Below are 12,989 nucleotides of genomic sequence, written 5' to 3'. Positions count from 1 at the left end.
CTCTGGTAATCCGGCCATGTTGACTGAAGAAATTAAACTCCGACAATACATGACAACAGACTAGTGGAGGGAAGCCAAGATCCCAGAAAGGCATCAGTGAATTGCAATTCGGCACCAAGGACAGAGACACAAGCTGGGAGAGTTAAATCCCCCTCCAAACTGAGAGCTCTCGCATGAACAAACAGACAAGTTGGCTGTGTGAATGTGAATGTAAATCTATGATAGGAAGCATGTTCCTACCTCAGGAGAATCATCACCATCCCCAAACGCATCAGCAAAGTCTGATGGACTTTTCCTCAGAGTCTGGTCAGCAGGCAGTGTGTTGTCATTGTAGGATGACACAAACTTAAAGTCACTGGTTCTAGAACCTGTTGTCAGGTAGGCGTCATAATTGTAAGCGCTGCGTAAAGTTCCCGTGCCGTCAACGTCTGCGTAATTAGGAGGGAGATAAGCGCTGGGGATGGCAACTGCTCCATCAAACAACAGTCTGGGCTTCCTCCTGCGACAAAACCTCACACCGAGGATGATGATGATGAAGGTCAGGAAAAAGGTGCACACAGACACCAGCGCGATGATCAGATAAGAAGTCAGTTTGGAGTTCTTCTCGTCATAAGAAATATCCTTCAGTTCTGGCACCTCAGCCAAGTTATCAGAAATAAGTAAATACATGGAACAGGTGGCAGAGAGAGAGGGCTGTCCGTTATCTTTCACTGACACAATGAGGTTCTGTTTCATGCTGTCAGATTCAGAAATGTCCCGCTGGGTCCTGATCTCTCCGCTGTGGAGACCAATAGTGAAAAGTCCCGAATCAGTGGATTTGACGATATGATAGGACAGCCAGGCGTTCTGTCCGGAGTCCGCGTCCACCGCGATCACTTTGGACACCAGAGAGCCTCCGTGTGCAGCTTTGGGGACCAGCTCGGTCATGAAGGAGTTGCCCTCCGGGGCGGGGTACAGTATCTGAGGAGAGTTGTCATTCACATCCGATACGAACACACTGACGCTCACGTTGCTGCTGAGCGGAGGAGAACCGTTGTCTCTGGCCGTCACGTGGACTTTGAAACTCCTGAACTGTTCATAATCAAACGACCTCACAGCGTGGATCACCCCCGTGTCTCCGTTAACAGATAGATAGGAGGACACCGGGGCACCGTTCACCTCACCGGGTAACAGAGAATAAACCACTGTACCGTTTTGTCTCCAGTCGGGGTCTCGAGCAGTAACGGAACATAAAGTGGAGCCAGGTTTGTTATTTTCAGTCACATAAGCGCTGTAGGACTGCTCCTCAAACACAGGTGGGTTGTCGTTGATGTCTGCTACAGATAACTGAACAGTTTTAGAGGAGGACAGAGGTGGAGAGCCCTCGTCAGTGGCAGTGATTGTAATGTTGTAATCAGACTCTAGTTCACGGTCCAGTTGTCCTGTGGTCACCAGAGAATAATAGTTTTTAATCGAAGGAACCAACTTAAAAGGGACCTTTTGCTGAATGGAGCAGCGGACCTGTCTGTTCGTCTCAGAGTCTCTGTCCTGCACGTTGATGATGCCCACCTCTGTACCAGGTGGGGTATCCTCAGGTATGGGGTTCGTTAGTTATTTCAAACTGACTACAGGGGCGTTGTCATTCACATCAGTGATAGAAATGATTACCTTAGCATATGATGACAGCCCTAATCCATCTTTTGCTTTAACGCGTATTTCAAATAATGTCGTAGTTTCATAGTCAACAATTCCAACGACTCGTATCTCACCAACTTTACGGTCAATACTAAATATCTTCTTCACATCATCAGTAACATGTCCAAATTCATAAGTGACGTCACCATTGACTCCCTCGTCTGCATCACTAGCACTCACTGTGACCACTACAGTATCTAGGGGGGTGTTTTCAGGCAGACTGGCTTCATAAACGGCCTGGCTAAACACTGGGGCGTTATCATTAGCATCCAGTACAGTGACGTGTATGACTACAGTACCTGATCTCTGAGGAGAGCCTCCATCTAAAGCTGCAAGGAGCAAATTGATCTCTTGTTGTTTTTCACGATCAAGCTCCTTTTCGAGAACAAGCTCTATTGCGTTTCCATCAGCAGCCAAAATAAAATGATCATTATTTTGAAGGCTGTACTGCTGAACTGAATTCTGTCCTACATCCGCATCGTGCGCTTCTTCAATCACAAAACGAGCTCCTCTATCTGCCAACTCGTGAATTTCTATATTAATCAAGTCTTCCTTAAATTGTGGGGAATTATCATTCATATCTTGAATGTGAAGATTAATCCGATGGAGCTCGAGAGGATTCTCCAGCACAAGCTCGTGCTTTACGACGCACGAAGCCTTTTCGCCACAAAGCCCCTCTCGGTCAATCCTGTCTGCGATAATCAACTCTCCGTTATTCAGGTTCATGTCACAGTAACGTTTATCGGTCCCATCGGTGTCAATGCGGGCTCTTCTGCTGGAGAGCGCGCCCCTGTCGAGCCCGAGATCCTTGGCCACATTTCCAATAACTGATCCACGTTTCATCTCCTCTGGAAAAGAATAGCTTATGTCTCCATAAGCGACACGCAGAAAAAACAGGAGGAAATATAAGTCATACGCGAACACACTTAGATCCATCGTTTAAGGATTAGTCCATAAGACGTTCGGGAATCCAAGCAACAAACACAGTCAACCACGTAACAGCAATTCAGCGTGATTGTGACTGCATGTAGTATCTGCACGCAATGGGCGTAAGAACGTCTGTCCACTAAGGAGAGGATTGGAACTATTTTAAGGCTGGTGTATAGCGACACCGTGAGTTAAGTTCAACAGTAACACTAGTTTAAAAATATAACAATAAAAAGGACCACTGCTAAATTGGCTGTAGCCTACATAACATTGTCCACGAGTCTTGCAAATAAAACAGAAGGTAAACCTACTTTTGTGTTTACAACATTTGCAACAAGTGTTACTGCATTGAGTTAGCATCAAGGTCTGAAGACGCACCCTTTCAAGTCACACGCTTTTTTAAGACACTATGCAAGCTATGTACAAAACAAGTCTTGTTAATGAGCTCATGTCGACTTTAAATTGTCAGAGTTAGCACACTTAAATGTTATACATTTTGATGAAATCATGTGGTATTGAATAGATATTCCTGTGGAAAGAATGTTGGTCGGATACCAGTATATTAAAAAAGAGTGTAACTGTCTTCATTTGTATATGCCACCTATCCATAACTTGCAAGCAGTGATTTTATAATCCTCTAAACGAGTGTATTGCATTTCATTTGAGTCATTTCATCAAAGGGACATGTTTGTATGGAGTGGACCGTTCCAGTCCATCTTCACTGTATGCACTCTGGTGTAAAACTGAAAGGCTTAAGTCACCTTAGCCCGATATCAGGTGTGGAATTCTGGACTTTTAACGGGTTGTAAGCTACTGTATTTAAAGTAAGCATGCAGTCTAAATGTACTTTAGCACAGGCATAAATTCAGAGAGCTAATATTGCTGTATTTATTAAAAAATATACTGTGCATGTTTGCAATTCACATTAAAATTGCATCACATCATCATATAGCAGGGCTGTACAAGTTTATTATACTGAAACTGTTGTCCCCAGTGGATTAATAGTTTCTCAAGAGGTGCATATCAGTGAGAATAATCCATTTTAAGTTGACTATTACTGCTTGCTGTCTCATCTTAAGATAAACCAATGTCATGTAGTTTAAAGAGTATTGAACTACATGAGTTAAATGTGAACGAAATCATTGTATGTACATATACGTAATATGTTCTCAATTATATGTTATCTATTTGTATTGTCATGTGCAGACCTTATAGAGTTAAATCAGGGACTGTGTGATGGACAAAGAGAACAGCCAACAAGAAGTGCTGAAGTTGACGTGTGTCAATAAAGTTTTACTTTGGACAAAAAGAGTTCCACTGAACAGAAGTGATGCCTCACGTTCTTTTATTCCTTCGCGAACATCGTCGGGTTAGCACTGAGTACATACGCCAGAATTGCTGTACAAGCTACATCTGTTAACAAACGTAATTGAGAATGCGTTTTGAACGTAATTTTTAGGAGACAGGGTTGTTTTTTGGTTGTTGTTTGGTTGTTGGCAAAAAAGGAATGCCACTGTGTAGTCATTAATTCAGGCCAAATAACATCAAAAGATCCAAAAGGAATGATCAGCCTCAACTAAGTGTATGGCTCATTCAGGAAACTAATGAAAAGCAAAAAAAGAATAAGCCTAAAATGATGAAAATTAAAGTCCTTTTCAAAATCAAAATGATGATCTCTTTTGGAAGAGAGTTACTTTTAAAAACTTTTCAAAAGTTGAATTCTCAAGCAATTCATTCAAGCCGAAGGACAAACACATGATTATGGACAAAGATACATCCAGGAAGTATGTGGATATTATAATAAACTATAAACATGGGAGAGATGTGAGCGCTAGAACTGCTCTCTCATCATAAGAAATACCATTCAGCTCTGGTAATCCGGCCATGTTGACTGAAGAAATTAAACTCCGACAATAAATGACAACAGAATAGTGGAGGGAAGCCAAGATCCCAGAAAGGCATCAGTGAATTGCAATTCGGCACCAAGGACAGAGACACAAGCTGGGAGAGTTAAATCCCCCTCCAAACTGAGAGCTCTCGCATGAACAAACAGACAAGTTGGCTGTGTGAATGTGAATGTAAATCTATGATAGGAAGCATGTTCCTACCTCAGGAGAACCATCACCATCCCCAAACGCATCAGCAAAGTCTGATGGACTTTTCCTCAGAGTCTGGTCAGCAGGCAGTGTGTTGTCATTGTAGGATGACACGAACTTAAAGTCACTGGTTCTAGAACCTGTTGTCAGGTAGGCGTCATAATTGTAAGCGCTGCGTAAAGTTCCCGTGCCGTCAACGTCTGCGTAATTAGGAGGGAGATAAGCGCTGGGGATGGCAACTGCTCCATCAAACAACAGTCTGGGCTTCCTCCTGCGACAAAACCTCACACCGAGGATGATGATGATGAAGGTCAGGAAAAAGGTGCACACAGACACCAGCGCGATGATCAGATAAGAAGTCAGTTTGGAGTTCTTCTCGTCATAAGAAATATCCTTCAGTTCTGGCACCTCAGCCAAGTTATCAGAAATAAGTAAATACATGGAACAGGTGGCAGAGAGAGAGGGCTGTCCGTTATCTTTCACTGACACAATGAGGTTCTGTTTCATGCTGTCAGATTCAGAAATGTCCCGCTGGGTCCTGATCTCTCCGCTGTGGAGACCAATAGTGAAAAGTCCCGAATCAGTGGATTTGACGATATGATAGGACAGCCAGGCGTTCTGTCCGGAGTCCGCGTCCACCGCGATCACTTTCGACACCAGAGAGCCTCCGTGTGCAGCTTTGGGGACCAGCTCGGTCATGAAGGAGTTGCCCTCCGGGGCGGGATACAGTATCTGAGGAGAGTTGTCATTCACATCCGATACGAACACACTGACGCTCACGTTGCTGCTGAGCGGAGGAGAACCGTTGTCTCTGGCCGTCACGTGGACTTTGAAACTCCTGAACTGTTCATAATCAAACGACCTCACAGCGTGGATCACCCCCGTGTCTCCGTTAACAGATAGATAGGAGGACACCGGGGCACCGTTCACCTCACCGGGTAACAGAGAATAAACCACGGTACCGTTTTGTCTCCAGTCGGGGTCTCGAGCAGTAACGGAACATAAAGTGGAGCCAGGTTTGTTATTTTCAGTCACATAAGCGCTGTAGGACTGCTCCTCAAACACAGGTGGGTTGTCGTTGATGTCTGCTACAGATAACTGAACAGTTTTAGAGGAGGACAGAGGTGGAGAGCCCTCGTCAGTGGCAGTGATTGTAATGTTGTAATCAGACTCTAGTTCACGGTCCAGTTGTCCTGTGGTCACCAGAGAATAATAGTTTTTAATGGAAGGAACCAACTTAAAAGGGACGTTTTGCAGAATGGAGCAGCGGACCTGTCTGTTAGTCTCAGAGTCTCTATCCTGCACGTTGATGATGCCCACCTCTGTACCAGGTGACACGTTCTCTGGTATGGGGTTAGTCAGTGATTTCAGATATATCAGAGGGGCGTTGTCATTGACATCAGTGATATCAAAAATCACTTTTGCTACTGAAGACAGTCCATAACCATCTTTGGCCTCAACAATCACTTCATACTTCGATCCCTCTTCATAATCAATGTTACCTGTCACTCTGATTTCACCAGTTTTTTCATTTAGTGAAAAAAGCTTTCGTGACTTATCAGATAATCTGCTAAATTCATATGTAACCTCTCCGTTGACACCTTCATCTGCATCTGATGCACTTACAGTAATAACTGGGGTATTAATAGCTGAGTTTTCTGGTAACGTGGCTCGATAAACGGCCTCAGTAAAAACTGGGGCGTTATCATTAGCATCAAGTACAATGACGTGTATGACTACTGTCCCTGATCTCTGAGGAGAACCACCGTCTACAGCTGTGAGTAACAATTTCATTTCCTGCTGCCCTTCACGGTCTAACTCTTTATCTAAAACCAACTCACCGTATTTACCAGCACTTGTCGTCTGAATACTGAACACAAAGTGAGGGTTTTGTTGCAAAATGTAGCTTTCAACAAAGTTCTTGCCTATATCTGCATCGTGTGCTGGATTAACACGATATCTAGCTCCTTTGACAGCTGACTCTCTAATTTCAAGCTTTACAGTGTCTTTTGGGAAAATTGGTGCATTGTCGTTTATGTCCTGCACCTGCAGGGACAACCGGTGTAACTCCAATGGATTCTCAAACAGCAAGTCGAATTTAAGAACACACGAAGGCTTGTCTCCACAATGCTCCTCTCTGTCGATTCTATCCGCAACGATTAAATCGCCGTTTCGAAGGTTAATCCCGCAATACTGTCTCTCGTTTCCTTCCATGTCAACACGAGCTTTGCGAGCAGACAGTCTGCCCACCTCCAGGCCGAGATCCTTGGCGATATTTCCAATAACAGATCCGCGCTTGAGCTCCTCCTGTACAGAGTAGCTCAGGTCTCCGTGTGCGGACTGCACCACAACAAAGAAAAAGACAAAGCCATAGCTTTGAAGAACACGCCGTCTCATCCTCAGACAGAACTAAACACGTTACAACACGTTAATAACGAGCCTTGAAACGACTACTATTCGATCAATATATGTGCCTTCCAAGCATGAGTCCTCGGTGTTGAATGATAAAAAGAACACAAGGCTGGTCCATCCAAATAATGGGTGGTGTGCAATGCAGAGTGAACACTTCACTCCTTAGCTGGTCTATAGTGACACCGTGAGTACAAATGAAATATAGCAATTTATTCTTAAATCCACTGTCCAATAGTTTGATCTTTCATGTTTAAATTAAAATTCACTTTAAACGGTATCAAACAGTGTCATACGGGAAGTATTGTGTAATTTACTTTTGAAGTTAAATGATATGGTGCTTCGTGTTATGAGACACATGCATCCTTAATTGATCCACTTAAAGGATTCCATAAAGATAATAAGACAAAATTCCCCAATTGTTTCTGTTAAACAATGTCTGACTACGGATTGGTTCTGAACTGTTCTACGCTCAACACTGTATGTAATATCCGTAACGTTAGTAAATAATACAAATTCTACCGTTCATGTCCCTGGTTTTGTATCTTTTGTTCTGCGGTTAAATGTGAAACAAGCTCCCAGAGAGTCTGTCTGTCTGTCTGTCCCGTGCAGCTGCTGGAGTCCCAAAACAAAATGGTTTCTAGATATGTTGGCATCAGAGTCCACTGGTGCAATAAATGCAGAAGCCTCACTTATGGAGAAGCTAATGTTTGTTTTTCATCGTGCATTTCAGAGGACATCTTTGCTAAGAGCTAAATACGTTTTTGGGAGGACTGTTGTTGAAAGTTACTACAGTATGTAGGTCGATTGTTCGTGGAAAGACTGAAGATGGAAATTTAAGAATACAATCATTGTTAAACATTTGGAATTATAATAATAATAATAATAAATAATAATACATTTAGAAAACAGTATCAAACGGGACACATCGTCCAGAAGTTCGAATGGAAAATGCTTGATTCACCCATCCACCACTCCGGACAAAAATACATTATTTTCTTGAAATTAAAACTTTACTTGTTGCACTGAAACTGAACGTTATTGAACGTGAAAGACTCATGGAGATAACTTTACAATGGATGTAACTCCGATGATATTGGCAAGCAATCAAATACATAACACTTCACTGACTGGGGGGACATGAACCTCCCATTTCAGTTGTGGTTTTCTTCATTACCTTAGACCAGAGGTATAACGTTAATTACAAAGTGGAAAATAGATATGTCTATGTCTGAGTTTACACACAACTAAAGTTTAACGCATGATATATTTCTATTTTCAAAGGGCAGAAATGAACTAGACAAATATAAGTTTTCCTGATAATTCATCAACAGAGCAACAGCGATTTTCAGCACCAGGGACAGAGGCACAAAGAGATAGCTGCAGCTCCATTGAAGTTACACAGACAAACTACAACCACTGCTTGCTTAATAGCTCAAAAAAATCAGATATGAAGAAAAATAGACGTATTACAGTATTCTGTTGGACTTAACACAACAACTAGCTACAGGTGAATACTGCATAAACACCAGGGACTGACAACAGCAGTAGGGGAAGAGACATGTAAGAAGAAGTATAAAACCATTGATGTTTAAATGGAAATACTACAAAAGTGCTCACCAATGTGAGATGCAAATAATGGTCATGTGTGATGTAGCCAAACAACATTGGTGAATTACTACAAAATGGGGACACCTAATAGGCTGAAACCGTTGGGAAATAATTCCACCCAAATCGAAAAAGAATCACTGAATGTGAAACTAAAGAAACAACCAACTGCAACAATTAAAGTGCTAAAATACCCACTGTCAGGATCAAGGTAGGCCTACACTTAGGGAACAAGTGTCGAAGAAAATGAAAAATTAATTTGACAAATTGTCTCCTACCCTAACTATTGACTTGAAACAAATTCCCCAAAGCTAGTTGCTGAAAATATTTGAGGAGTCAACAAACAGCGTAAGTGTGTTAAGCTTCAAAAATCGGCTGAACAAGTGAAAACAAATACGTTAAAACATAAAACCAGTTCCTACCTCAGGAGAATCATCACAATCTACAAACGCATCAGCAAAGTCTGATGGACTTTTCCTCAGCGTCTGGTCAGCAGGCAGTGTGTTGTCATTGTAGGATGACACGAACTTAAAGTCACTGGTTCTAGAACCTGTTGTCAGGTAGGCGTCATAATTGTAAGCGCTGCGTAAAGTTCCCGTGCCGTCAACGTCTGCGTAATTAGGAGGGAGATAAGCGCTGGGGATGGCAACTGCTCCATCAAACAACAGTCTGGGCTTCCTCCTGCGACAAAACCTCAGACCGAGGATGATGATGATGAAGGTCACGAAAAAGGTGGACACAGACACCAGCGCGATGATCAGATAAGAGGTCAGTTTGGAGTTCTTCTCGTCATAAGAAATATCCTTCAGTTCTGGCACCTCAGCCAAGTTATCAGAAATAAGTAAATATATGGAACAGGTGGCAGAGAGAGAGGGCTGTCCGTTATCTTTCACTGACACAATGAGGTTCTGTTTCATGCTGTCAGATTCAGAAATGTCCCGCTGGGTCCTGATCTCTCCGCTGTGGAGACCAATAGTGAAAAGTCCCGGATCAGTGGATTTGACGATATGATAGGACAGCCAGGCATTCTGTCCGGAGTCCGCGTCCACCGCGATCACTTTGGACACCAGAGAGCCTCCGTGTGCAGCTTTGGGGACCAGCTCGGTCATGAAGGAGTTGCCCTCCGGGGCGGGGTACAGTATCTGAGGAGAGTTGTCATTCACATCCGATACGAACACACTGACGCTCACGTTGCTGCTGAGCGGAGGAGAACCGTTGTCTCTGGCCGTCACGTGGACTTTGAAACTCCTGAACTGTTCATAATCAAACGACCTCACAGCGTGGATCACCCCCGTGTCTCCGTTAACAGATAGATAGGACGACACCGGGGCACCGTTCACCTCACCGGGTAACAGAGAATAAACCACTGTACCGTTTTGTCTCCAGTCGGGGTCTCGAGCAGTAACGGAACATAAAGTGGAGCCAGGTTTGTTGTTTTCAGTCACATAAGCGCTGTAGGACTGCTCCTCAAACACAGGTGGGTTGTCGTTGATGTCTGCAACAGATAACTGAACAGTTTTAGAGGAGGACAGAGGTGGAGAGCCCTCGTCAGTGGCAGTGATTGTAATGTTGTAATCAGACTCCAGTTCACGGTCCAGTTGTCCTGTGGTCACCAGAGAATAATAGTTTTTAATAGAAGGAACCAACTTAAAAGGGACCTTTTGCTGAATGGAGCAGCGGACCTGCTGGTTATTGTTAGAATCTGCATCCTGCACGTTAATGATGCCCACCTCTGTACCAGGTTTCACGTTCTCAGGTACTGGACTTGCCAGAGATTTCACATAGATTACCGGTATGTTGTCATTGACATCTGTGATTTCAACAATTACCTTTGTATAACACGATAATCCTAATCCATCCTTTGCTTTAATGCGCAAATCATATGTTGTTACAGTCTCAAAGTCAATAGCACGATTCACTTTGATCTTGCCGTTTTTACGGTCAATACTAAATATCTTCTTCACATCATCACTAACGTGTCCAAAGTCATAAGTCACGTCACCATTGACTCCCTCGTCTGCATCACTAGCACTCACTGTGACCACTACAGTATCTAGGGGGGTGTTTTCAGGCAGACTGGCTTTATAAACGGCCTGGCTAAACACTGGGGCGTTATCATTAGCATCCAGTACAGTGACGTGTATGACTACAGTACCTGATCTCTGAGGAGAGCCTCCATCTAAAGCTGCAAGGAGCAAATTGATCTCTTGTTGTTTTTCACGATCAAGCTCCTTTTCAAGAACAAGCTCTATTGCGTTTCCATCAGCAGCCAAAATAAAATGATCATTATTTTGAAGGCTGTACTGCTGAACTGAATTCTGTCCTACATCCGCATCGTGCGCTTCTTCAATCACAAAACGAGCTCCTCTATCTGCCGACTCATGAATTTCTAAATGGATCGATTCTTCATTAAATTGTGGCGAGTTATCATTAATATCTAGAATGTGTAGATTGAAAGGATGCAGTTCCAGAGGATTCTCCAGGACAAGATCGCGTTTTAGCACACACGACAGCTTTTCCCCACAAAGCTCCTCTCGGTCAATCCTGTCGGCAACAATTAAATCTCCAGTGCTGAGATTGACGTCACAATAACGTTTGCGATTCCCTGCGGCATCAACACGGGCATTCCTAGCAGACAGTTTGCGCGAGTCCAGGTTAAGATCCTTCGCTATATTCCCAATAACAGATCCACGCTTCATTTCCTCTTGGAAGGAATAGCTCGCGTCCCCATTCACGGCTTGCCACATTAGAAAGAAAACGAAGTACCTCAGTTTAAGCCCCATCATGGCAATGCGTTTGTTACAGAAAAACTGCCCTCGTTGAGATCGCAAATCCAATACGGATCATATGTTCGGTCAAAAGAAAATCGAGAGATCTCCAGTTACGCTGACTGCATCTCAGGAACAACAACTGCAAAATGTGCCTTTCATTGGTGTACAAACCAGAGGGTGGAGTGGAAATGTTTCACGTAGACTGGCCAATAGCGACACCATGAGTGGAATGGAGAAACAGCAGGCTTAAACATATACAAATAGTATTATAACTCGTAGTAGTAGTAATGGTGGTGGTAGAATACTTGTTAAAGTACAAGTAACATCTTAAAGGAGCACTATCAATTGCTTTGCCACAATATGAACCGTGAAAACACAAAACAAGCTATGGTAAGGGAATGGCTATTGTTTTAGTTATAGATGAGCCACACTCATTAATGTGAAACACCAAAGCTTGTCTCCAATAGAAATCAATATGGAAATGTTTTTGACTGAAAATAAAACACCAAGTCTACGAATCGTCCATCCATAGTAAAGTCTGCCTCTGACAGGTCACTCATAGGCACTGAGTCCTCATTCATAAAATGTGTCCTTATAGTTCATCAATATGCAAAAAAACGAGAATGATATTTCCAAAACAATCGATGAGTTGAAAAGAATAAATACGCTATCAAAGTGGACATCCTGCAAAGGAAAACTCCATGAAATCAGAGCATACAAAATATTACTCTGCTGAGACAGATATAGACAGACAGACAGACATAACTGCACAGGTGAGAACAAATATGTTGTGCATTCATATTTAAATGAGTATGCATCTCTCTCTCTCTCTCTCTCTCTCTCTCTCTCTCTCTCTCTCTCTCGTAACAAAAACAATAAGTAGCAAGTCAAAACAATTTCTGAAGACTATTGATTGCCACTCAAGGGCTTTTGATCACGATATAGTTGCGGTGTATGGTTGAATGTGAATGAATCAATTATTTTAAAAGTATGACTCGAATGGTGATGGAAATTGAAGTACGAAGCGTAAACCACGAACACACAGATTTCACCCTGAAAATTGTCTGTCAGACATCCTGACAATTATACTTTGTGCGATTACAAATCTTACTTTGCCATGTATTATAATAGTTGCTGTTTTTTTTGTTTGTTGTAGTTTTTAAGATTGCCTCAATTTGTTTGACGTATACATACACACCGTTAGATCCAATTGCAACCTTATTAATGGAACGATGTTTTAGAAAAAGGAATGTTTCACCTTTAGAATTAAACATAACTTCATGGATTTATGGTTTTCCGTACCTCTATGGGAGACTTCAGACTTCATCTGATCTTTTACTTCGAGGGTCAGTTTCACAGAGTTATTTCAAAGGAGCTAAATTACAGGTTTAGTTGTTGGAACAAAGGAGAGAGATGAACCATAACACACAACTGAGGAATATTAGTATAGTTTGAATTCAATTTATGTCAGCCGACCCCTTGATATATTTAGAAGTGTTGACAA

General features: G+C 42.6%; 1 protein-coding gene and 1 pseudogene across 3 annotated transcripts in view; both read right to left on the bottom strand.

Moving 5' to 3' along the window:
- Positions 1-12,989, bottom strand: part of LOC306777140 (protocadherin gamma-C5-like) — a gene marked incomplete at its 5' end in the record, with an annotated part of 227,308 nt that overhangs the window by 182,248 nt on the left and 32,071 nt on the right. The window contains one exon of one of the 2 annotated variants that reach the window (XM_079268133.1): positions 9,137-11,428. The exons of the other annotated variant lie outside the window; for it this stretch is intronic. Coding sequence (XP_079124259.1) covers positions 9,137-11,413 — 2,277 coding nt within the window. Of the gene's footprint in view, positions 1-9,136; positions 11,429-12,989 lie in introns of those variants that run through there. 2 annotated transcript variants of the gene reach the window in all.
- LOC306777553 (protocadherin gamma-A10-like) lies at positions 217-7,094 on the bottom strand (annotated as a pseudogene). The gene is made up of 2 exons: positions 6,948-7,094; positions 217-2,464 (listed from the first exon to the last, which is right to left on the bottom strand). The product of its transcript is annotated as a protocadherin gamma-A10-like (transcript).

The sequence above is a fragment of the Melanostigma gelatinosum genome (assembly GCF_949748355.1).
Source record: "Melanostigma gelatinosum genome assembly, chromosome: 5".
Lineage (NCBI taxonomy): Eukaryota > Metazoa > Chordata > Actinopteri > Perciformes > Zoarcidae > Melanostigma > Melanostigma gelatinosum.
Note: the sequence above shows the minus strand (reverse complement) of the source record. Positions and strands in the feature narration are given on the sequence as shown.